This window comes from Excalfactoria chinensis, chromosome 1 (assembly GCF_039878825.1).
Source record: "Excalfactoria chinensis isolate bCotChi1 chromosome 1, bCotChi1.hap2, whole genome shotgun sequence".
Lineage (NCBI taxonomy): Eukaryota > Metazoa > Chordata > Aves > Galliformes > Phasianidae > Excalfactoria > Excalfactoria chinensis.
Window position 1 is genome coordinate 123665122 of NC_092825.1, and position 27255 is coordinate 123692376.

Consider the following 27255-nt stretch of genomic DNA (forward strand, 5'->3'; position numbering starts at 1 on the left):
CCTCAGTAGTACCTCAGAGTACCTCATATTTGGATTTCATTAGAGGTTGCTCATTAATTCATACAGTACTTTACAAAATTCTGGTAAATGAAATTTCACTTTTCTATTATTAAATTCTTTGCTGTATTTTGTGGGAGTGTCAACTGCTTTGAAATTTGCAGCTGATTTGTAATCATTTTTCTTTTTTTTTTTTCTTTTTTTTAATAGCTTAACTACTGTTTTAGACTTTATGTTTAACTTAATCCTTAGGGATTGCTTGAAATTTCAAATAAAAATGCCTTCTAATTCATGCTGACTTTTAACTTCATGATTCTTTCTCTTCACCATTATGTTTCCGTGTCTGTAAGCATTCTGGTAAGTTGGAGACTAGAAACTATGTGATATATTCACATCTAAAGGTAGATTCTCTAACCATTCTTGAGTTATATCATAGAAACCTACTGGCACATCTCATGATCGGTTAGCTACTTATTACAAGTATTTCTTATAAAAATAAAAATAAAAATGAAAGCATTTGAAAAACCTTTTGTTCCTTTCTTTTCATCATACCCTAACTTTTCATATTCTTTCCTGTGTAACCATACTGCTGTGAATGTGTCTGTGTGTCTCCCACATAGTAACTTCTGAATATGCTTATCAACTTCAAACAAATTTGACAGGGGAGAGGACTGTGGGGAAAGGGGGCTTAATTTCTAAAGTATAATTAACAGCCCTGAATGTCATCAAAGTTGGTTTCTGGGAAGAGGTAAATAAACTTTATTAGCATTCCCCTAAGAGAAAGTTCAGTCAGAGCCCACAGTTTACACACTGAAAAAACATGCTGATCAACATCATTTTAAGTTACAGAAGAAAGCTTCACTTGGAGCTTTCCACTTCTTAGACAGAAAGTCAGTCAAAGACACAAATTGATAGAAAATTAGGCTTTATTACTTCCCAGTGTTCACAGACTTGATTGTCAGTAAGGATGAGGCTGATCTCGCCTCATCCTTCCATTCTCCAGTACTGAGGTCTTTATTTCAACTAATTGTTCCTGGCTTTTATAAGATTCAGTAGAGAGAAATGAGTTTTGGAGGCTAATTCATTTTATCCTAATATAAAAATTTAATGAAAGGCAAACAAACAGTGATCTAGAAAGATCAGTAGCTCAGATTGTACAAATGTGTCCCACATTTGTTACCACATATTAGCTTTTCAAGGATAACTGTGGTTAAAGGCATGAAAGGGTGTACAGTTTAGAGATAGGATCAATAGAGAAAACAAACATATTGGGTAATGAAAAACAGAGGCAGCACTCAAATTCAGCAAGATGCAGAATGATTAATGAGGAGGGACTGCAGCCAAGAACTTCTATATGAAGGAACAGATGTTGTAGTAATAGGAGTAAGATGGTTTGGCTAGAGTGTTTTGTTCATCTGCTTATAGTTCATTAGAGTTAAGCATAAATTGATTGCTTGCACCCTTGGATTTTAAAGAAACAAGTAGCTGATCAGTCACCCTACTATGCCCTAAAGTGAGAGCACTGTGCATGGTTTTGAGACTGGACTGAAAACTGTCTTAAACTGAAGATAAGTGAATTAGTGGAAAAGGGGAGTTGGAGAAGGAAACAAATTCAACCTAATATGAACTATTAGTGAAATAAATGCTCATTTTAATACATTTTGTCATTAGATTCAGAGAGACACAAAGCCAAACTGTCTTGAGACAATTTCTTGGTTTTATTCCATAAAATTTGTGTATAGTTTTTGGTATGGAGCAAGGTGTATCTGAATTCTCATATGTCATGTGTGCTGGTATAAATAGTTTTTTTTATCCAAAGAGTCACTAGTTTTTGCACTTTCACATAGTTATTACATCAAGTGCCAAGTGTACAGTTAATTATAATATGCTAAATTTGATTATACAGTATCATTACTGAATTAGAGACTTATTCAGAGAATATAAAAATTATAAAGTGACTATGTACATAAATAGAGTTCTTTGGTCATCAACAGAATTAATAAGGAAGTGCTGTATTGAAAATATTTGCTTAGAGAAATCTTGTATCTTTCAATATTGCTTTACAAAATGATTTATATGAGTTCCAAACACAAAGGTCACTTAAGTGGTGGAAAGGGACACAAAGACTTGGAAATCCAGAGGAAAGTGGCAGTCTGTAGGTTACTTATATTTGCCTATAAACTCTGACTATATTATATACCTTCTTGAGATCATGTTAATTCACTTCAGCTTAAACTTACTTTACCCTTGTTTCATGTTTGCTTGACAAAAGAATCATACAGAAATTCAGAATTACATCAGAATCATACGAGATATTTCAAATCACATGAGATATTTCATTTTTTTCAGATAACCTTATATTTTAACAGAAATAAGATGGGCTTCCCTCTGTTACTAAATAGGAGATCAGTCTCCTCTTGTGTATAGCAAGATGATCAGAAGAAAGGAAGATGTAATATTTGCATTATCTTCACTATAATGCATCTTAAACAAGCACTACTCAAAGTAGTTGTATTGTATATTTATTATTCTTAAGATAGTAAATACAGCTTTATTTTCTAGTGAAAGCCATTGTTTCTTGCATAAAAGATGTGGTTGTATTAACTATATTTTTTGGTTTTCTATTACTTTAACTTAGTATTCATTTTTGGTAACCTAAAATTATTACTAAGCCACAGTCAGGGGCATTGAACAAGGCGTACATTAATCTAAATGACATTAGATTTGTTTATCGCTTGAAGAATAACTTCCTGGTCAACACTTGCAGTTGTTCAGCTTCAGTGGAAGAGGTTACTTAAATATAAACACTGAAGATTTATGCTCATCTATATTACTTAGAGAGGCTAAAATGTCAGTAGTTATTTAATAATATAACTTTAAACTGATAGTGACTGAGACCTACTTTTTGGGAAAATATGGAAAACCAATTCCTGAAAAACAGATAAGGTTTTGTAGCTTTTTAGTAATTTCTTTTGTTGTTGTTGCTGTGGATTCATTTGATTCTATGTGCTTTGAAGAATCTAGTGAAGAAATCATACTAAGTCAATTTGGAAAGAATTCTGATTTGTTTGTTGTCTTAGGTTTTTATGATTCTTTTTTTCCTTTTCACTTGTTGTAATCTGTAATGTGCTGCAAAATAGAATTAAATTTTTTTCCTTTTTTTTTTTTTGGTGTGTGTATGTATTACTGTCTTTCCACTTGCTGGTACTGAATGCTAGACAAAAAAGGATAGAGATTCAGAACTAAGTGTTATCTATGTAAATAGCTTACATAGCAGTAGGAAAACAGTTTAAAGAATAGACTTTTCAAGGAAAAAAAACAACAACTAAATTATTTCATCCAGTCAAGAAATATTCATATTCTATCTTCAGCACTCTAGGGATATTAATGCCAAGCTTTTACTTCAGATTTTGTTCAATAATGGTGTGGCTAAAGTGCATAAAAATACATTATGATAGCATTTGTTTCTAATGCAGGAAATTCAAAAGTCTATTGGCAGAAAAGTCCAAATTTGGATAAATGAACCAAAAAGAAAAATGTTCTAAAAATATCTGAAACAATGATCCTGATATTTTAGATAGTAACATGATTCCGTAGTGGGACTTAGGAGTGGTTCAGAATCATGTGTATGCAATGCATTTGATTGTACCAGCTGCCTAAATGAAAATGGAACAAATAAATAAAGTAGAATGGGGTGCATTTAGCTGCATCATGTTAAAACATCCCACTAGTGATACTTATCTGCCCCTCTACACTATGCTTTTTCTATCTTGTCTTTTTCTTAAATATCCTTTTCTATCTCAGAAAAGCTGTTGATATATATTTTTTATAGTTTGAGAGGATATATCTACAGAGTTTGTATTTGTCTACTCCTTTGTACAAAGGAAGTTTAACTTGCTGAGTAACAGGTAGACTTAGAACAAGGATTTGCTTTGCTTAGATTTAGGTTGCTAGTATACTTAAACTTAGACCTGTGGTTAATAAAATCACGTAATGTTCTGTCATAACTATTATCTTTAGTTTGATCTGTGTAGAAAAATAAAGTAATTCATACATCTTGTGGTTGGTATACTATTTCAATAATAGACAAAATACTTTGTTTTGTGAGAAATGCTTGTAGTAGTTCCGAATATAGAAAGTTATTCCAGAAAAAATTTGGGTAAGCCTCTTATTTACTTTCTCAGAAGCATATAACTGTCAAAGTGATTTTCTGTTCTGTTGAATTTTTCAAAAAACACAGAGACTCATTTTTTGCACTGTAAATCCCACTTGATTTGTATTAGTCCATTTTGTTAGCTGAATGTTTGTATCAGAACCATTCAAACAAATCATGAAAACAATTCACTACCAGCAACAGAAAGGTTTTCTACTCATACTATAATCAGTATCCAAGTCTCTTAAGGTACTGTCATAGAAGTACTTCATTGATTTTTCTCTTCTACTTGCCTGATGATATTAATCTTCTTGTGTTCAAACTTACAGCTATGCTTCACTGGGTAGATTCATCATAGAGGAATAAGTATGGGTTTTGTAATGAGCGGAGTCAATTTCATATAATTATATTCCATAGGCTTTAGAATGACATGAAGCTTTCATACCGAAGTCAAAAGCAACGAATTAAAGACCAAAGTTGTTTTGGGGTCTCTCTGGCAGATGCAGAGAAAAACTGCATTTCTAAAAGATGATGTTACACCTGAGGGTGATGTGAAGCTGTGATAAATTCAAGAAGTTACTGACAGATCATCATAAATCTTTACACCACAGTTTATCTTGTGTTGTAGTACTTAGCGAGCAGGAAGGGAAGTAGTCTGTCTATTTAGAATATGTTCCCCTTACACTTAAGGAATAAAAAGACTTGTCTGCATATAGGACATTTCAATTTAAACCACCTGTATATGGATCTTTAGGGACTATTTGGGGACTCAAACGTTATTGGCAATTATTCTATTTAATTTCAGCATCGATGAGCCATGAAATCATGTGAGCTGAAGCGATTAAAACAAAAAGTAATGGCAGAATTTTCAAGAATGTGTGCAAATTGAAATTTGACAAATTTTCTTCAGCTCAGTTTAGTGTAATGGTAGACATTTGTCTAGCTGCGTCTTTGTGGCCAGTAAAAATAGTTTGATCTCTTTGGAGCCCAGTTTAGAAACAAGAAACAAGAGCAAGTATGTTATATTGTAAAAATGTAAAAACCTCCTCACAAACCCAGTCAATGGCGTACTGTTTTTTATCAAGATGCATCATATAATATCAATCATCATACATAGTCATAATAACACTACCTGGGCAGGAATGGAGTTATTACTTTGAATGTAAACTTCCATAGTTTTGACAGCTTGCACTGGAAATCTTTGTTTACTTTTTTGTTTGTTTGTTTGTTTTTGTTTTTTTGAGGGCATCTATTGATGAAAAAGAGTAAATACACTCTCTTTATGGAATGTACAAATAGAATTATTGATATAGTAGTAGGTACAAATCAATTTAGGTTTTAAAGAGTTATGTAGATTTTAGCTGTATTAAAACTTCAGGAAAGGTGCTTATGTGCAAAGATGTCTAGCAAAAATGCTTGAAGGACATTTGTATGATACAGGTCTTATGTATGATAAAGAATACAATGACTAACACAGTAATTGCACATGTTTTTAGTTTTATGCTGCTGTATCTTTCTTCTGCTTTCTGTGGTAAAACAAGGTAGAACAGCTGTGAATTAAACTAATATTATCATTGAATGGAAAAATGTGAATTAAAAAAAGGAAAATAATGTCCAAATAATTCTACTCTATACAGTTAAATTACTGTAAATTGAGAAGCTACTAGTGAAGCCTAAGTCATGTTGTACTGGCAACATCTGTTTTCTCAGGATATCCATTATTTCTTGACATTGTGATATTATACTGATGCTCAAAATTATACAGAGATATTGTTGAAGTTAATAGCACACAAAAGTTCTTGCCCATTTTTTTAAAGAGCAAAGCAAAACCGTAGGTTTTTTCTTTCCTTTCTTTTATTCTTTATTTATTTATTTATTTTTAATGGCTCGGGAGATCTAGCAACACTGAAACTCAACTACTCTAATTATTTTTTTAAAGCTTTAATGGTAATGGAGGTCAGAATCTAAAGTTTCCCTGTGTTAATGAAGTCTGGTGGTCACAGTCTTGATTTTGAAAAGGCTTCTTTCTCTTTACAAAAGCATAGATTGATCAGCCCCTCTGCATGCCAACATGTTCCAATGTGCTTTCTTCTGGACACAAAGGAAATAGCAGCCTACTTCATGTAAAATTAGACTAGTATTTGATAAAGAATTTCAGCTGCATAAATTGGATGTGTTAGGCTGTCATGATCACCTTGTATTTTCTTTTAAGTAATTACTGGTATAATTTCCTTCCTTACTAAAGGAAAATGTCAATTGGTCCTCCTCAATGCAGGAGTTTCTTCTGCTCTCTGTGATCTGGCCCTTATCTTGTCAGGAAACTAATGCAAGTCTTCTTGAGGAAATGCTTGAAGTGTTTAAATGTGATTGGTTTGGCCTGGATATTGATAGTCAAGTAGAAAGCAAGCTGTAGTAAACTTGGGAAAATCTTTCTAGTTGCTTTGGGTAATTGTATCACAATAAGAGTTAGTAAACTTTTACTTGAAGCTGCAGCTTTTCTACTGGGGTCACTGAGAAGTGTTTCATGCCATAGGGCACATCAGCGGAGAAAAGACAGAACATGCATCGGTGCTACAAAGTTGAACAAACCTGAGAATCCAGACCATCCTACTATTATGTAGGCTTTTGGATTTCTTCCAGAGGAGAGTGTGCTCCTGTGGAGTGGGGATCACTTGATTTACTAATTTTACTCCTAATCCAGTACAGCACTTATTTATGTTCCCTAAATTAGTAATGGGACTATTCCTATTCTTAAACAAGTGATTTAAAGTTAAGAGATTTTCCAGACTTTGGCTTGCATATGCTTCTTTCTGTAATATAATTCTTTTAAGGCCTGATTTATAGAGCAAAGTAACCAGGTTACGTGTGCTCCGTGGATTAGTAAAATCAATCTCAACATGCACATATGTCTGAGTCCAGCTTCCTTTATATATTGTGTTATCAATGACCTTGTCCAAAGTCATTTTTTTCTCTTTTAATTGTGCAGTATTTCTATTGGGCGTTAAGTCTTTAATGATCAGTGTTAAAAGTTCCTGATATCTCCTAGATATGAAATTTTGAGCACTTCACGCACACACACTAAATTGTATTTGTTAATCTAGAGGAATGTTAGAAAAACAAGAAAATTTGAAAATTAACCTGTGCAGTTTTACGAGGAGATGTTGCTCTCCCCTTGTAAAATGTCACTGCTAGTTCTGTGTTTTCAGGTTTGTTTCTGTCTTGGAGCATATATTCTTTCCTAGGTGTTTACAGAGTTTCACCAGCTCCTATTGGAGCTTTTTGTTTGGTTCAAATAGAAAATCTAGATGCTGTTGACATTTAATAGCTAATGTCTCTCTCTCCTTTTTTTTTTTTTTTTTTTTTTTTTTTTTTTTTTAATATTCAATAAAACATTTATTTATTTAACTAGAATTAACATGTTTTATATTTTATTCTGTTATATTTCAGAGGGATTGCTAGCTTTCTATTTATGAATAGCCTTATGACAGTTACCAGAGTCTCTTGTTCTAACAACCCTGTATTTTATCCCATTTGTAGCACAGAGAGACCTGAACAGATTCTGCAACAAATATTCTATTAATAGTGATTTGAATCTTCCAGGTAGAGCTGACAAACCAATTAATTTTTATTTTTTTTTATTTTATTTTATTTTATTTTTATTTTATTATTATTATTATTATTTTTTCAACTAATGCAGCTTTTAATTTAGGTAATCAGAAGCTTCAAGAAAGAAAGAACTAATACTTATCCTACACCTAAGAGCAAATGTTTCTAGATCTTCTAGACTGTCAGAGGCAAAACTTCACACCTAAACGTTTTCTTATTTGGGATTTGAATTTCCTTATTTCAGTTTAACTTCTTTCAGTGACTCTATGGAAAATCTTGCCGCAGACTCAAAACAGATAAAATATAACAAGAAATTATAATAATTTTAGCAATCAGAAGAAAATGGGATTATAGGCTTTGTTCTGTGATTTCAATTACACAGTAACACCTGTGTGTGGTAACTACTAGGTAAGAACACTGTAATTTTTATGTAATTCTAGACTATGTAAATTTCATAGCAATTTAATGTCGCATTAATGCTCACTGGCTGTTTTAGCCACCTGTTTTCTGAGCTACAACAGGTGTCAGATTTGAAGGGGTCATGGGCATATAAAAAATAAATAAATAAATAAATAAATGTGTATATATATATATATATATTAAAGCACAGAAAATAATAGTAAAGGTGATACTTTCCTTTCAAGTGGAGTGAATGAGTATGTCAAAGACTTGGAATAATGGAACGGTTGACACAACCAAATTGACAGGAAGTACATAAGGCAGTCTGCACTGCAGGAAAGGGAGAGGAGAAATAAGATGACAGTAAGTGACCACAGATATGATAAAAACAGAGAAATTAACAAAGAGCAGAATTCCTAGTGGAATTCCTAGTCAGACAAGAAATGCAAGTTACTTTGCAAATGACATTGTGAAACTTCATTAATAGATGTAAATTCCCTGTCACTTGGAAATAACCTTATATATCTTCTCAGTATACCCATATTTGAGTATCATTTTTGGGGTCACATTTATAGATGTATATGTGCTTTCAAAAATGAGCTTATGGTTAGCAAACTTCCAGGACAAGGCATTACATATGAGTAGAGAATTTCCAAGAATTATGAGAATTATCCATCATTTGTTCTTAGCGAAATACTTTCAGATGTCATGGCAAGTTTCAGGTGCACAGTACTTTGTTGAATAAAGGGAGCAAGTAGGTGGGTGAGAATGTTAGCTTTAACACTGCTGGCTGCCTCCAGAATTCTTTCACTGCCAAATGTTTGGTCCTAGGAGATTTCTACTTCTGCTTTCCCAATCAGGAATGTCTGAATGTTCCCCATTTCCTTGCAGACATGGTTTTGCTCTGGTACATCAGAGGATGTACAGACTGTGTAAGTTGTTAGCTGTGTCTGTAATTAGATCTGTCAGGGCTGCAGTGCCTGCAGTAGAGGTTTTTGTGGGTAAGAGTGCTTCATATGTCATGCCCCAAATTAGGCCGTACAGGACAGTGAACTTTAGTTTTGTACATCCTAGGTCCCTCTGGCTTACAAAGCACCACAAACTAGAGCTGTATGGTATAGGAAGAGATCAGCTTGTCCAGGAAAATGCAACTTTTCCCCCAAAGGCTTCTCTGTTGTTATTTAGAAACTATGTTGGATGAACTTCTAACCTAAGAAAGCTGTAACATTCACTTCTGTGGATACTAATTATAAATTATAACCAGTTTCCTTTTATTCTGAGTACAGGGCCAGAAATCCTGCAGTGAGGCTGGATCAAAAATAACTAGATCATTACCATGAAAAAGCTTCACTTTCCTTGCTGGTTTTTGTGCCTGTGTTTGATTTCTCCTAATACATACTTCACACTTTTCTTTACAGAGTTTCTCCTTGTACATTCTGAATTCTCATTTTAATTTGTCAAGAAAAGAACATTCTGCTCTCCACAGAGTCTGACATCTCTCCTTCACTGGGGTGATTTGCAGGCTTTTCACTACTGGATAACTAAAGTTATTAATAAGCAAAACTTTGTCCAAGACAAAATACCCAGGTCTTTTGGGTGCTTTTGCTGCTTGAAACGTTTCTAGTGTCTCACACTGAACTAACATCTGCTTGTGTATATTTTAGCAGAGTGATTTTGTTTAGATTGCAGGTTTGCATGTAAAATTCTGGTAGGAGGAGAAGGAGGAGGAAGTGGGGGAAAGGCTAGGTCCATCCCTTCCTCTCTGCAGCAGTGAAAAGTCAATACATTTTCCCAGAACTGGCTACAGAGAGTCAGGGTACCTTTTGTACCTTTCAGGGCCTGTGTATCTCCTTGACTGCAGTGGCCACAAGGGATGAAAAGGTGTCCAGTGCAGGATGTGTCTGCCCTCTTCCCTTAGCTGGTGAATAGAAATGTCACACCAGATGTGCTACCTTTAAAAAGTAAAAATGTATTTTCATGATGAAGATGCTGATTAGTGTTTCTTACTAACATGAAGTATTAGTTGAGAAGGAGATATTAGGACTGCTAAGCCTTACTGATCATTTCTCCTGGGCAGAAACAATAGCTGGTGTGTTGCTTTATCACTTCAAGGTGAATGCTGAAAATGACCATTGGTGGAAACTAAATTTTACGTTGTTTAAAATGTTCTTACATTTGATGTAACTACAGAAAATGTAGGTACCTAAACATTATGTTCTATGTAGCCTGAGACAGGAGCTGTGTCTTCTCTTGAGGTAGAGCAATAGCACAACTGGGTACTGATCCGACACGTGTAATTGGTTATCTCTGCAGTAACTAATATTCATGGAGTGAGCTTCATCTCTTCTCTCTCTGGCACAAATTCCACATAGAATTTGATCCAATTTAATTTGTGCTCAGGCTAGTGGTCCTGAGATTCAGGCTTCAAGTTGAGAGGAAATTGTCCATGCCGTGAGAGTAATAGTTTCATATCTGGGCTCTATGCAACCATCCATGCTAAATGAGGTGACGTACCTCAGGCTGTGTGTGACTCCAGCGGCGAGTTTGGCTCTCACTGTAATCCATCCATTTTCTTGTATGGACATCCTTCATGCTAGGTCTCTTTCTCTTCTCTTTTTAATGGTTGAGAAATTGTTAAATCTCTTTGGATTCTTATCTCCCCTCACAAGTCTTCACAAAGCCATTATGTTGCTATTCAATGCTGAGTTGATGTGTGTTCCCCGAGGAGGCTTGTTAGGTTGTATTAGCACAGATTAAGATCTGTGCTATCCTCACTTTTCTCAGTACCAGTTCTTTGCTTGTAACTGTAAGGTCAATAAAATTCTGTTTTCTGTCAAATAACAACCTGTTTTCTTGTGAGAGTTGTAGTGGCCTCCACTTCACCAGCCTGTCATGTGGATTCAGCTGCAGGGAACATTTGTGTAATATACTGAAGGATGTAGGACAATTTTATAGCCATGCTATTTTATTCCTACACCCATTGCTATCTTTTTTTTTTTTTTTTTTTTTTTTTCCTTCCCTATTTGAACATTGTTATGTAAGTGAGATTAGAGAGGGCTGGAAATCAAACTCATTATGCTCAGATGAGTGAGGAAAGATTCAGTCCCATTGGTTAGCCATCAAATACATTTATTTATTTATTTATTTATTTATTTTCCTAAAATAATTCCAATGCAAATAGCTCTGTCTCTTCTGTTTTGCAGTATTACCAGCTTGATCATAGTTCAGTCAGTACTGAATAAAAACGATAAAGAACTGAATAATGACTTTTTTTTTTCCCCAAAGTAAAGTCACTCAAAAGCAAGGATCTAAATAGCCAAACTTTAAAAGAATACTTGCCGCATAGCTACACATACTCATCTGGAAAAAAAAAAAAAAAAAAAAAAAAAAAAAGTGAATAAAGAAATGAGCACTTCCAAATACATTTAAGACTTCTGAGGAAATATTTGAATGCTGTGAAAATCCAGTGAGCCTTTTTAACAATTGTTCACTGCTTTGACCACTTGAACACACCCAGCTCTTCTCTCTCTTTCTCTCCCTTTCTGCTTTCCCAATTCCACAGATGAGCTTAACATTAATGCTTTTGAAGCTAGAATACAAAAAATAATGCCTGTTACCAGAATGTCAGGAGACACGCCAGGTCCTAAATCCCAGAGAAATGGAGGAGAAAACTACTTGAGCTGGGCATTGGAACTGTCCTTCTGGGACAGGAAATGCATGTTCATTGACACAGACCACTGACTGTCTTTTCAGGGGATGTCAGGGAGTCAGAAATGAGATGATCTGTTAGCCCTGTCAGTCTTGTCCCTTAAACATTTTCAACCCAGATAGTGTTTCCCTTTTTTTTTAGCGTTGTTTAGCTAGCGTTGTGGGAAAGCTTGTTCTTCACTAAGTAATTCCAACATTTGCTTCAGAACATTTGGATTGTACTGGTTTCCTAATTGTTAAGTCAGCTTTACAGTTAAGTCAGCTTTGCAGGTTAGGACTGATTTTTGTGCATCTGGTTGGGGGTAGGGTGTGACCTCGGTTCCTGAGATGAATTCCGTATCAGTAACTTAAACCTGTGAGAATGAGTTCCTTTGTTCTGATGATCACATCTGTGCCTTCTTCAGTCAGTTTTTCAGCAAAACAGCCGTAAAGTAAATCTGACTCTTGAATATCAGAAGGTTTAGAGCAACTTTGCAGCTGCAGGTAGGAGGAGGTAGAAGGGGGTAGACTACAGTGAGACACTAAGGTATTTAATTTTCATTTTATGTAATTTTCTCCTACATTGAGGAAGTGTTGGAGAGAATAAATGTCCCAAGTGGTCTCTTTTAGCTGTACTTACCTAAAATAAGGTGTTATTCATGCACTCAAGCTTAGAAAATGGTATCCTCCTGTCATCAATAAATGGGCTCTTGAAACCTTCTCAAAGGCTCCTAGCAAGCAAAAGCACAACTAATATACCCATACGTAATAAGTAGGTCTTACTTTAAGAAAGAATAAATCAAAGGCTGCACTTCAGAGAACACTACCATGCTTTGAAGAGGTTTATGGAAAATCTTGGCTGGACTCGACAAAAGAAATTACAAAAGGCGTCTCATTTGTCACATGATCATTTCTCACCAAAGCTCTCGTTATGGTTTTAGTAACATAAAACAAATTGGTGTGATCACAGCAGTGGTTCTTCATAGTCCTTCAGTGCCACAAAGCAACATTTTTTAAGTTTCAGAAAACTCATTCCCTTTTTTCTTTTCAGAGTCTTCCACAACTCTGAAAATCTAGCAGAGTAAGAATCAGCAAACCCCATAACATCCTTTCTAGTTGTCCATCTCTGCTGCCTGTGTTTGTCAATCTAAATAAATCTGTAAAACATAATGGGCGTGGTCTGAAAAGCTTAGTCTGTGATGTAAAGCAAAGAGCTGTTTTTAACAGAACAGCACAGCTTTAGTGCTTTTCAGCTGCCGGGGGTTTATTTCCAACAATTCGTTAATGTTCAGCTCTTGATTCAAAACTAAATGAGAAGTACAGAAAAGAAATGCTATCATTAGGTGACTGTGGCTCAGAATGGAAACAGTTTAAGGAGTTTGAGCTATGGATTAAGTTAGAAATTGGAATTTCTACCCTAGTAGATTTCCTGGGTTGCTCATCTAAGCTGAGGTGATACTGCATGATCTATCCCAATGTTGCATAACTTCTAAGAATTGTCATTTTATCTGCGAGATAAAGTAAGTTGAAATTGAAATAGAAAAGTAAGGTTGAGTATTAAACTCCCTGTCATAAGCTCACAATATATCCATGCTTTTGGCACTACTATAATATTAATAATCTTTCTTTTATTGTTTCAGGTTGGGTTTCCCCATGATGATTGTTTCCTGTACCATCGGGATGTGCTATCTTCTTGTTGCTCATGTTGTATTAGGTTGGAATTCATAATAATTTATACTTTCAAGACTCATTTGGTTTGTATAACAAAACACTAAGAATATACATAAAAGGAGAAAGGTGTGTGAAACTCCCACGTATGGTATCAACCAAAATGATTGTAAGTGTCAGGTATGATCATTCAAACCTTCTGTTCTGTGAAGAATTTGCAGAACAGGACATTCCAAATTAAAGCATCTATATGTATAATTATGTAAAAAATTATTATGCAGATGAAAAAGCACCAAAGTGAGGGAATATATTGTGCCTGAAAGTTTATATTGACACAGTCTGAATGTAGTCACAGATGAAAAACTCATTCACAATGGGAGATGTTCATTAAATTCTTTTAGAGCTTCATTTATCTTTGTCAATGTATTTAGCTATTTGTATTAAAGCAACTAATATTCAAGCTATAATAATAGACAGTTAAGCAGACAGTCTGTACACTATGGAAGATGTATCATTACCTATGTTTAAAAATAAACTCCTGAAAATGTACTATGGAAGAAATTATTTTTTTGGATCTGGGATTGCATTCTATGGAAAGTTTGTTTTTTACATTAAAGCTCCTAATTAATGTTAAGCTGCTTTATTTTATTTTATTTTATTTTATTTTATTTTATTTTATTTTATTTTATTTTATTTTATTTTATTTTATTTTATTTTATTTTATTTTATTTTATTTTATTTATTTATTTTCCTTAAAGTGATCAAATGCTCCTCTCCTTAGCAAAGTACAGACATAAAGGGTGATAAAGCACTGGACATCTTCCATTTAATTATTAAGTTGCTTCTTTGATAGAGTATTCTAAGTCTTTAGATAGGTTAATACACTATATGGAAGAATGAGATCATACTTGGCTTTGACTTTCTTCTGTCTGATGATAACTTATTAAACTATATATATTGTTTTGTATAATTGGATGCCAGAACAGGTCAAGCTTCTCATTATGAATATTAAGTCCTGTGAGGGATTCAAGGTTACAGTTCAGCTTCCAATACCTTTGTGGGATTGGCCCTAGTTAGTGACAGTTGTGCTTTATCTTAAGTGAGAGAAATTGGCAACCGGATGAGTGCAACCCAGGTGAACAGGGCTGAATTAGAGGAAGTCAGCTGGAATGAGTAAATGCGCCTTTTATTTGTGTTTAGCCTTTGATATAACTTGCTAAGTGAGAGAAAAGCTCTCTCTCCCACAGTGGATGTGAAGGTAATCATCCCATTTCACTCATATCCAGATTTTATGCCTTACCTAGATAATTTTTGTAAAGCTGCAAGACAATATTAAGACAGTAAGCAAAAGGAGCCATGGCACCATTCAAAGGAAGACTGACTTCCACACCTATGTATTGAAAAACTGAAACAAATACAACCTCCCCCCAAAAAAGACAACCAGTGAACCAACTGAAATAAACCCCAAACAAGGGCGAAAACGATCCTGAAAAACATCCAAATAAAAATGAAATGAAAACAAATAAAGGCCCTAAAGATCATAAGATCATTCCTTTAGACAGTGTCTGAAACTGCATTGGTCCTGTTTATATGTTGTGAGTTTTCTTTTTTTTCCTTTTTTTTTTTTTTTTTTCAAGAGTGGTTTACTCTACAATAATTAGTGTTCTGCTGCAATTAAAGAAACATTAATGCTAATCAGCTTAACATTGATTCCTGGTTAAAAATAATTATAAAAATTTTATGGCTCTTAACATCTTTCACTTTGGAACAATCTTGGTGCAGGCACTTTTTGTGCATGAGCTGTTGTGTTAGGCCCTGAAGAATGTGAGATCAGGACTCTGCTGAAACACATTTGTTCTTATCTGCCTTTTAGATTTTATTTTGCTATCTTTTCCCACCCACCAGATTTAAAGCTCTATTTCTTTTTCTATTCCAGAAAAACTCTGGAGGATGTAGGAGTATAAAAATGAGACTGTGGTTCCACATCTCAACTTACAAATTTGTTTTATTGTTCTTTTTAAAGGGTAAATAAGCCCGCAAAGCAACCCCCTCCCAAACACTAATCCTTCTCCTAGAGCTTAGAAACCCTCTTGCCAACCTTAATCCGGATCATGCTAATAAAGTGATCGCATTTGTCGACATGAAAATGCACATCTGCATTTACATTTTGCTGGAAGGAGAAAGACAGAAGTGTAGCAATTCATTTCCACTCACTATTCTTAGCCAATGTTCTGAAACACTTCAGTGGAAGGGATATCTTGCTGGCTTTAGAAATGATACATCAACAGGATTCAAATGAGATTTCCTTTCCATTTTATAACTTGTCCTGTCAAGACAAGGCAAGTAGTGCACAGGGAGTACAAAATCATATTGACCATGCTTTTAGTGAACTAAATGTATGGCTGAATTCATTCTGCTTCTAGGAATTTTCTGTTATGGTATAATGTTTTCCCTAGGAATTCCTTCAGATGAATTAGCTTTCCTTCCCTAAACACCCTTGTTGCTTCATTTGCACAGTGAAGAGCTTGCAAAAAGCTCGTATGACAAAGGAAATGGTAATAAGAAGATAAAGTTGTTTGCACAAGGCTTTATGTGACTGCAATCTAATGCTCAATTACCAGAGAAATAACAGTGATAAACACGTTTTTGTGGCCTCTTGTTGTTGTTTCTCACATTAGCTGACAATCTGCTAAAATGAAAATTATCCAGGTACTTCAGATCAGTTCAGGGTAATGAAGTATATTTCTCACTGACTTCTATTATAGTTATCAGTGTAATCTGCACATTAGTTAGAGTGACTACATCACCATAAAAAATAGTGCATAGGATCCCATAGAAACTGAGTGAATTTAAAGGGTGGGAGAAATTAATTCTTACAGTGAAATTCTCTCTAAAATGTTGAGTAAAATATTAGTTAAATAGTACATTATGTAAAAGTCTATCAAACTTAGCAGCTTTGGGGCTGATTTCAGAAGACTGAATTCTCATTGTCATTGACATCTTTTAAGGCTTACTTTATGCTGTTTGTTGTAAGCTGTAGAGAAAATACAAATGTTTGCCTACATGAGATGTATTTCACCTTAGTGAATGGTATAAAATGCAGTAAGACAGAGATATATGAATTATATCATTACATGTGAGTGTATGCAAAGCCTATTAAAAGAACTATCTCATCTTCAGTAGGGCAAATACTGATAGCGAGGAAAGAAGCAGGAACATAACAGAGTTTCACCAAATAGTGAATGAACTAGTAAAGAAAAGTGTAAGAGTGATCCAACAAGCAATCCAACATGTCTCCAACAGAGACACATGGCGTATGCCTGTGAAGAACCCAGGAGTAAGGTAAACAAAAAATGCTGCTTTCCCCAAATACAGTCCCAGATTTCAGAGGTTTCTGTGACTCAGAGGTTTCTTGAATGAGCGGTAGAATGTCTGTATTGAATTGCACCTACTGTATTGTCCTACCACAAACTTTACCAGCACACTGCTGAACCTGTGTAAATTCAACATCTAGCTCAAAAAGTTTCATAGATACATTGTGGGGAAAATATTCCAGCTGTTTTTTGAATTTGCCTTGTGCTAATTTAATTTCTAAACCACTTTTTCCCCAGTGCCTTTCCTGGGTCTTCTGTTTGGTAAGGAATACTGAATAGTCAACCCCTGGTACCTTTTTCCAAGTGACAGTCTTATGGATCAATTTCCAGTCTGGAGATCACAGTCTGTTTGCTCTTTTCTTACTTGGAAATGCTCTCCTATCTTTCTTTGTGTATGACGCATTGCTTCTTGTGTCACTGTAGCTTCTTTGAGTCTAAAGGATAATATATAAACATAACCAAGACAGAAGTGCCTGCTCATTTACTCTGCTTTTCTATTATTTCCTAAGAATTGCTGAGATCTGATTCAATAATTGGACTGTTGCTGACAAGTAAACCAAGGATATATTTTTATGGAAGAGTTTCTTATAATTACAAGCTACATTTCCTAAGTGATAATTATTAACTCTCATTCTTTTATGTGTAAAATTAGGGTTATTTTTTTGTTCCTGCTCTTACATTACAACTGTCCAGACTGAATGTCATCAGATCAGCCATTTTTTTTTTTTTTTTTCACAGTCACTTGCTCTTGTAAGGGTTTTCTATAATTCTCCACTGTTACCATCTGTTGCCCTGAATAACTCACAAACTTTTACCTCAAGAATTAGGCCATTTACAGGTATGCTGCTCATCTCAAAGCCAGTCCTACTCCCTCTCGCACTTCATGAATGAATCATACCCCTTATTTCACAGTAGCTTAATTTCCTTAGGAGCTGTTGGACTCACCATAGCTAACCTTTATTTTATTATAGATCAAATCAAAATTCATTTAAAAATTGAAAATATTTTTCAATATTGCAGAATGAGTTTTGAGGCTATCTATCTTGCTACTGGATATTGCTGAGGTGAGACTGGAAAAATATCTCTCATTTATGTCATAGTTTAGAAAAAAAGCATTTGTCTTGAAAGGAATATATAATAATTTGTTCTTCAGGAAACTCTTTTATATCTGTAAAGGGACACTTGTCTTGTTGAACAGGCTGTTCCACAACTGCTAATAAGAACTTACTTTAGACCAGACTAAATCTTCTTGTACCATGCTTTTGACCATGAAAGAAGTTCTATTTTTCTTAGCAAAAGTTAAAAAACTGTGTAATTTCTACAAAGCCAAAATTGGAAGGTACCACTGAAAATGAAAATTGTTTGATTACCCAGAAGAGGCTTCAGTTTCCTGTTGTGTTGCTAGATTTCTGTGTAACTTTTCATTGTAATTTGATTTCTTTCTGTATTTGTTTCCTGATTTTACTCAGCATTCTGATGTACTTTAAAAATTTACATTTCTGTAGGGATGCTGTGGGCTTTGTAGGAGAAAAATACTGTTGATCAAATAGCGGAGCATTAGAGTTATCTGCAAACATCATCTTTTATTTTAAAAGCACTAATAAAAAATAGGGAAAAATATCAGCATAACTGCTTTCTATGGTTACGTCCTACATTAACCCCCATTAAAAAGAATTCATAGGTTCCAAATGACAGAAAATCAATGGCACCTGAAATAGACACAAAATAAAAATGCTAAGCATGAGCTTCCATGTTTGTTGTAATGGGATACTAAGAAAATGATTGGGAAACAAGCCAGAAAATATAATGAAATAGCTCAAGCATTAAATTAATAGTTTGGAATTCACAATAGGAAATTCTAGCAATTTAGAGTAAGTGCTAACCACCTCGTACAAAGTTAGCATATGAAAATCTGAGTGATTTATTAAGGGCAACAGGAAATCAACAAGTGTTGAGTTTTACTGAGGGAAGGATTTAAATCTTCCTCCATAGATACTCTAGAGAGAGAGGACTGTGAGAAGAATCTTTTTTTTGTATATTGCTTATTAGTGGAAAATATTATAGGATTGGCAATATCCTAACACTACTTAAAATAACAAGCAGCAAAAGGGTTTTTATACCATGTTTAAAGTTGACTGCATGATGTTTTTCTTTCTTCAGATTGCTATTGCCACTTGACAGGCAGCAGTGATTTATTAGCTGTTTTTTCAATTAGTGCTTTGCTTAACGAATTGGTAGTGCAAAGAAAGCCTGCTCAAGGTGTGATCTTCACCATCACTACTGTTATCCTGGCTGAAGTAAAAGGCCCACTGCTATTTTTAAGAAAATCAACACACTTTGGCTTGTCCAAAATGCAAGGGCTGCCCTAATTGTACAACACAACATGAGGAAGGGAGATGCAGAGTGTGTAGACAAGAAAGAAGTACAGTCTGTGAGGATACACATATTTTTCTCTTTTTTTCCCTCTTCCCAGGTCTTCCCATTTCCTCTCCAATTAATTGTCTGCCAGATATTTTCCTCATAGACATCCAGTGTTTTAAACCTACACTCTTCATTTCTTGTTTCACACTCTGTTTCTCTAGTCCAGCATGTGAAAACAAAGCCTTGACTTATTTGCTTTGTCTCCAGCCCATTTCTCCAGATGATCTGTGCCTATTCTTGCTCAATGATATTAGGAGGGGAAAATAATTGTTACTTAAGAAATAATGAAAGGATAATATGAAAGAAGTTCAGATCTTCCCAAATTTCCTCCTGTCAGTGATGTGCATATTATAGTGCAGTCTGCTTTGTTTAACTTAATCCTGTTATTTAATTTATTGATCCATTGCACTTTCTTACCTATAATCTCTCATGTACATTTTATCTGTTGGTCACAAAAAGAATGACAGACTCTCATTTGAAATTAAAAAGCCCAGCAAGTGTGGTGGTGCTGCTGCTCATGAAGATAAATTGAAAAAGCTTCAGAATGACTCAGGAGTCTTAATGCTTCGGGATGTTTTTTTGTCTCATTGTTTTTCCTGCATTCACTTTTGAGCTCAGACAGCTACAAATTATAGCTGCTGAATTCAATTAGGTTCCCAGAATTCTCGAGAAAACAAAATCTACAAAGTACAATATCTATTTTGGGTTTGTTTTATACCTACAGAGTAACTTACTTGCTACTTGAAAATGTATGAAGATTTGTGCTATTAGTTTGATTATAACATATAGGTAATTTGATTCAGAACCAGATGTTTAGTAGTGGTTAAAGCTGTGGATAAGTGTAATGTATTTTGTACATACTTTATCTTAAAGATATGTTCATTTCTGCAGGCGAAGATCAGTCTGTGGTCCCAGGGCAAATGTCTGACTAATTTAAGGTCTGGTTGGAAGGTATGTTTTAATATAGGTTAATATAGGCAAAGAATCTGACATCTGAGCTAAATGGTGCTCTGATTCCCCTCTGCTTTTAATTCCAGCAGCTCTGGATCCAAGCAGTGTGCTTTGACTGGCCAAAATAGGTGACATGGATATATTTTTCTAAATTTTCACTGTGTGAACATGAATAAAAATATGAATATGATACTGAAGACAAATATGAATAACATACTGAGGTATTGGATTTTGCCAGCCGAAGTCAGAGTGTTTCCTGAGTGTTACTTGGTTGAGCTCAAAGGCCTCTGTTAACTACTATAAAAGGTGTGCACACTGGTTGCCAATTCAACATATTGGCATTACAGGCACAGTTTTCAGTGTTTACAATAATTAAGGCCATTTAACACTTTTTAAATTTTATTTATTTATTTATATTAACACTTCATTATGCAATCCTTTCTGTTGAAAAGCTTCTTTGCTCTTGTGTCGGAGACAGATTTGTCAGAGACTGACATGTTGTCATGGATATAGCTTGAGGTGTCCTGTACAGAAAATCTAAGCTGACTGCATCATAAACCTTAGAAAAATCTTACCAGCTTCTCACCCTGGCAGCTAAAGCCCCTGAGAGGCTGTGTGCAACTCATATGCTGCATCAGGAGCTACTGGAGGCTGAGGAAGCTTCTCACCTGAGAATTCACTACCTGATTTTTCTAAAGTGCTGATTAGCTTCAGTCACAAATTGCAAACTCCAAATTAACAAACAGCTTTACTCTTAAACTCTGTCTTGCCATCTATCCTGTTGAAGGGTTCTTGTGTTAATAAGTTTGAGTGACACTTATAGGATTTTCGGTGAGGAAATCTGTAATTCTGGTTTGGAAAAAAAGTCTCGAATGGCATTCAGTGCATGTGATTAACATGTGACTGCATTGGCAGCTGATGTAAAGCAGCAGAGCAAAGAGAGATTCCTGACACTTATCAAATAAAGATGACTGTGTTTTTGTGAAAAAAAATCGTGTCATACTGAAAGTGAAAACTCTGTGACAAAGGAAGTGAACAAACAAGCTGTCTTAGATGTAAAACTTGTGATTTAGAATATACTCCATTCACAGTAATTGATCATTATTTCTTCTATGGGGCAGATTCTCAGATTTGATACAATACTGGTAAGATTTGAAAATTTGCTTTGAAACAAGGACTAACAATTAATTTTCTACAATGAATGTTCTGCAAAATTAATACTTTACAATTTCAACTTAATTTGGACATATTTTTGTGTCCATGAGGAAGAACTTTACTGTGAGAGTGACAGCACTGGAACAGAATGCCTGGAGAGGCTGTGGAGACCTGCCTGGATGCTTTCCTGTTTGACCTGCTGAAGGAAACTTACTTTAGCACAGGATTGGACTAGATGATCTCCAAAGGTCCCTTTCAACCCCTAAAATTCCATGATTAGCGAAGATACCACATAGAAGTGCATGTCCTGCAAGGATCAAGCACATTCTTAAAGCATATATTCTTCTGAGAAAGGCCTTAATGCAATAGAACAGCTTTATTTATGAAATGTGTAAGTGCAGGTTTATTAAAAAAGAAAATGAGAAAATGTCTGCAGTCTTGGACTGTGAAATACTTGCTTAATTATTTTCCTAAAGTGGGTCTTAGATTGAATATTTAAGATTATCTTGATACTGATTTTTGACCCTCACCACTTGGAAAAGGGGAATGAGTTTGTCACTGTAAATGAATGCTATCTAATTATCCTGTTTGTACATGTAAATCTGAATTTTGAGGGTCGTGAAATAATGGGTCCCCAGATTACAAGCCTTTAATCAAATAAACCCATCTGACACAAGAAATAAGGAGAACATCCTGATCTCTTTGTAGAGGACCCTTCAAAATTCTTCAGAAATCCATGGGCCTGGAGAGACAGTGAGCAAAAATTCAGGGCGTCTGATAAAGTATGTTTTCTCTAGAAAAGCACAGCTGAGGAGAACAGGTTGTTCGAGGATGACAGTGTTCTTATTATGTTAATAGGTTTTGCGTTAAAACAGAATATGCATTAAAGTCCTGAATTTTGTAAACAAGCAATCAAGAACACTTTTTATGTATTCACATTACATTTTGTCTTATTATTCTTAGTAAAATTGATGGCAACTTGCATTACATTTGATTGTGGAGTGATAAACATGTCCCAGTGACGGAAGATAAAGGAATTCATAAAGATCTCCATAAAACTGAACAAAGTATCTTGCATTCCATTTAGTTCTTCAGTGTGTTTAAGAGGAAAACATCTCATAATTGCAGAAGGTAAAGAATACTAAAGGCATTGTGTCTCATTACAATTCAGAGAATGATAGAAGAAAATGATGGCAAAATGTTTGATGCAGGAAATGGGAAATTTATATTCAATTTGAAGTTTCTGTGTGATTTAACAAGAGTCAGACCTGTTTTCTTCTCAGAAGTTCTAGTTAGCAAGGGCCTCGTGGCTAGCTATAAGCTTTTCACTTTTGTTGGTTTTACCATTGTTACAATGGGGAGACGAATTAAAGCCACTTCAAGCAACATAGCTCTGACAGTTACTGATGTCTGAATCAGTAGCTCCAGCCCAAGGACTTGTTTGGTTCATAACAAAGGAGAGAAAGTTCTCTCTCCTTTCATTGCCACCCCTGAACTCAGTCATCCCTCAGAAATGTCTGGATCTGCATCTTGATTGGCTTTGCAGCTTCCCCGTGCACGACATCTAGTTCGGGACTCTGCAGTGGGATCTTCCAGGCTGCACTGGAGTAAGAAGTGAGATTTTGCTGTTGGTGTGCTCAGGAACAAATTATAACTGATATCATGAAAATAACTGCTTAATGTCTCCACCCCAAACTTTCCTGGGGGTCACAGATCCCAGTGGCTTCTGATAGCATCTTAATTTCACGCTAAGTTTTGTGGTAACTGTGTGGTTTGTCATTTCTTCCACTGACAGCTCAAAATAACTGCTCAGTACAGCCAAGGGGATCATCACAGAACCAAAAGCAAAAGGCAGCAAACATGAAAAAGCTCTCCAGAGAAGAATGATGCAAAAAAACAAAAACAAAAAAAACAAAAAAAAAACAACCCACTAACAAAATCCCTGCCTACACAACTGCCCTTCCTAGGAAGAAATGTTTTCAGTCCATTGGCCTGCTGAGAATATTTGTTCTTTTTTGCTGGTGTATTCACAGAATCTGTAAGAAGTGGGATGACACTTCATGGCTCTAAGCTACTGCCAAAAAGTAGCATCTCTTATAGGAATTACTCGTGCCATGACTGGTATGTAAGAGAGTGGGTAATCAAAATACTGTCAAAAAACCTTCAGGTTACACAAACAGTTATATAGCAGTGGGCTCAGAAGAACCTCATGAGGTTCAACAAATCCAAATGCAAGGTTTTGTACCTGGGTCATGGCAACCCACAATACCAGTACAAGCTGGGTTATGTAAAGATGGAGCACAATCCTGCCTAAAAGAATATGGGGATTCTGGTGGATGGCAGGCTGAATATGAGCCAGCAATGTGCCCTAGCAGCCCAGAAAGCCAATGACATTCTGGGCTCTATCAAAGAAGTGTGGTCAGAAGGTCAAGGGAGGTGATCCCGCCCCTCTACTTTGCACTGATGACACCTCACCTGGAGAACTGCATCCAGCTGAAGAGTCTTCAGTACAGAAGAGACATGGCCCACTTGGAGCACATACAGTGGAGAGCTGCAAAATGATCCAAGGGGTGAGAAATACCTCTCCTAGGAGGTCAGGCTGAGAGAGCTGAAGCTGTTGAGCCGAAGAAGAGAATGCTCTGGGGAGACCTGAGAGCAGCACTTTGGTATCTAAAGGGGAACTCTAAGAAAGAAGGGGGACAGGCTCTTTAGCAGGGTCTGTTGTGCTAGGATAAAGAGGAATGTTTTCAAACTAAAAGAGAGAAGATTTGGATTGGATATAAGGAACAAATTTTTTTATGATAAGGGTGGTGAAGCACTGTCATGGGTTGCCCAGGGAGGTGGTGAACACCCTGTCCCTGGAGATGCTTGAGGTCAGAGGATGGGGCTCTGGGCAACCTGATCTAGCTGTGGGTGTTCCTGTTTGTTGCAGAGGAGTAGAACTAAGTGACCTTTAAGGGGCCCTTCCAACTCAATTCTATAATTCTATGATTCTGTGTGCCTGTCCACCTGCTGACAGGTCAGGTGTTAGATGGGTTTTAGTTCTGATTTTGTGTAGAAGTAAATGGTTGTATGAAGGAGAAGATAATCTAACAAAATTCCTTGGCATCCATAAAACCTCATGAATTATTCACTCTTTTTCTGTGTGCATCTTGGGATGGGTCAGTGTAAATGGTAAATAAAACCAAGGAACCATAAAGGAAAAAGAGCTTTCTGTGGTACAAGGACAGTTCATACCCGTGACTGTCTCAGTTCTGAAAGTAAGCCTAGAAATTGTGGTGTAAATACTGTTACTGTTACTGTTGGAAAAAATAATTTTGAGGTGGATCTCTAACATGCACAGAATTTTGTTCAACCCATACCCATGAAGGTGTGCTCACCCTGTCCAGCATGTCCTTTATTCCTCATAGCCCTGCTCAAGCAACAACTACCAATGTCAGTTGTGAAGACTGCTTCCTATTTAAGAAGATAACCACCTCTAGCAGTCGCGATGGATGTGACTGGTTGTGATGGCTGCATCCAGCTCAGAGTGGATTCTTGGGAAACAATGACACAATAGCCAATGGCTAATTTGAGCAATGTATACACCAAATCATAGCACTTGTCAGTGTCTGACTCCAGCCAAATTTTGAAGAATGTCCAACTCATGCCAATGCATAGTGTTTGGCAACTCTGCCTGTAACAGGAGAGTTTGAACTGAATGACCTTTGAGGTCACTTCCAAACCATCCCATGATTCTATGATTCAGTGTCACACGCATTCCAGAGGCTTCAGGTTGGACATGCCTGTTCTATCTACTAAATATTAAAATCTTACGAAGTTGCTGTCTTTTATGATTAAGCTGAGTTAAATCCCTTATTTACATCAATAAATATATTGCTTCTTCTCTCATGATTGACATGTATAATCCTATCCATATGAGCAGCTCAGTGACACTCTTTGTTTAGTAGATGTTTTGCTCTCTATTCATTCTAATCCTGACTCTTCTGATCAAAATAGAGCTTTTTTCTCAATATAACTTTATGTCATGACCTTTTAAACCTGTTTCAGTTAAGTACCTGAGGCTCTGAAGTGGTCCTGTGGAAAATTTCACCTAAATGCTCATTTTCTCCCCATGTAGCAAGAAGTTTTGGATTCCTCTTGTTTATTTCTGAGGAAAACCAGCCTCCCAAATCTTTCAACAAATTATTCACTTCTATACTATAAAAGACTGCTTCTTTACTGACCTCATCTTGCACAAATAGCCTTGGAAATATTGTAGATTTGTGCCAGTGTTAAAGGCAAATTAGAAATCTAAGCCAGCAAGAGGAATTGAAATTTACTTTCTGCAAACCTACTAGCTCTTCCCGTGAGATACACAGGTCTGGACATTGGCATAAAGTGGCAGACCGCACATACATATTGAGGCAACTAGAATGAGGGGCACCGGAAAGCCAACACTCAAAGAACTGCCTAGAGGTTACCTTCTGTTGCACCTGGTGGTAACACATTTGTGACTTAATGCAGACAGATAAGCTTGTGTTTTCTGCCCTGAGCAACCCTGTCTGGAAAATCCATTGTACCTGTGTTATTAAAAATCTGTTTTGCTGAAGGCGAAAGAATGAGTACATCTGAAGCAGCTGATGTTCAGTAGCCTAATGGAGACATGGAGACACAAAGCTGCCCCTCCATCAGTATCTTTTTCTCTAGTAATGATTATCTTAATTATTATTGTGTTAACATACACTTAGCTATGTTACTGATGAGTTTAACTCCACTGACTATATATCATTATGAAAATTTCTGTAATGTAAGTAGATCTCTGGTTCTGTTGGACTGCTTTTATTAATAGATAATGTATTGATGTGGAGCCCTGTTGCCTTTAAGACTGACCAGTCCAGCCTCTCACCTAGTTCGGTGTGTCAAGATCTCTGTGATAATGTACTTGCTCACAGAATTAAAATGGATGATATGTATTCATTTGGTATGAAGCTGAATGCAGTAATTAGAACAATGGTGACACCCTGGAACAGGTTGCTCAAGGAGGTTGTGGATGCCCCATTCATGGAGGCATTCAAGGCCAGGCTGGGTATGGCTCTGGGCAGCCTGGTCTGGTGGTTGGCGACCCTGCACATAGCAGGGGGGTTGATACTAGATGATCACTGCATTTCAACCCAGACCATTCTATGATTTTGTGATTCTGATTCTGCTTTGCTCTGTTTTTATTAAATGTGTTAAATTGATACAAAATCCCTTTTAGACATGAATACACAGTAAAAGAAAACCAATTAATTAGAACTTGGATTAACTGAACATCAGTGTTCAGTGAAGGGATCCCTGCTGCTATATATGTAGAAAGCCTTAACCCTCCAGAGGCTGTGACTAAAGGACACCAGACTGAATCACTTAAGCAGTAGTGTTGGCAGTAGACAGTGATGAAAATTCCTTTTGTATACTGATAGTAGGAAGTCTCATCTGTATTAGATGAATCTTTATTATTTTTAAGAAAGCAAACCAACAGCAAAAATGTTAGCTGTAGAAAGGAATAAGCATAACAGTAAATGCTGATCAACTGTGCTTGAATTACCTGGTTAATTGGATCTACAAACATGCCCTTGTTACCCAGGCACTAGTTCAATCATCTGAAATCCACACTGCTTCAAATGCAGTGTAATCACTCTGAAACTCAGGAGAAAAGGGGATTAGTCTTTATGGCAACCTTGCTCTCTTCAGTGTGATTCATAGATGTATTTGAAAATGTGTTCAAAATATGTAAGTATCAGGTTACATCCCCAGAATCCTGTATTGACTGAGGCTGATCCCTGCATGGTGTATAGGTATTGAATTTAAATACAGAAGAAGGCT

At 35.9% G+C, this 27255-nt stretch overlaps 1 protein-coding gene across 1 annotated transcript in view; it reads left to right on the forward strand.

Annotated features, from left to right (window-relative positions):
- OCA2 (OCA2 melanosomal transmembrane protein) overlaps positions 1-13570 on the forward strand; it is a 149422-nt gene extending 135852 nt beyond the window's left edge. Inside the window, exon 23 of the mRNA XM_072352357.1 lies at positions 13483-13570. Coding sequence (XP_072208458.1) covers positions 13483-13570 — 88 coding nt within the window. The remainder of the gene's footprint in view (positions 1-13482) is intronic.
- The last annotated feature ends 13685 nt before the right edge of the window (positions 13571-27255 follow it).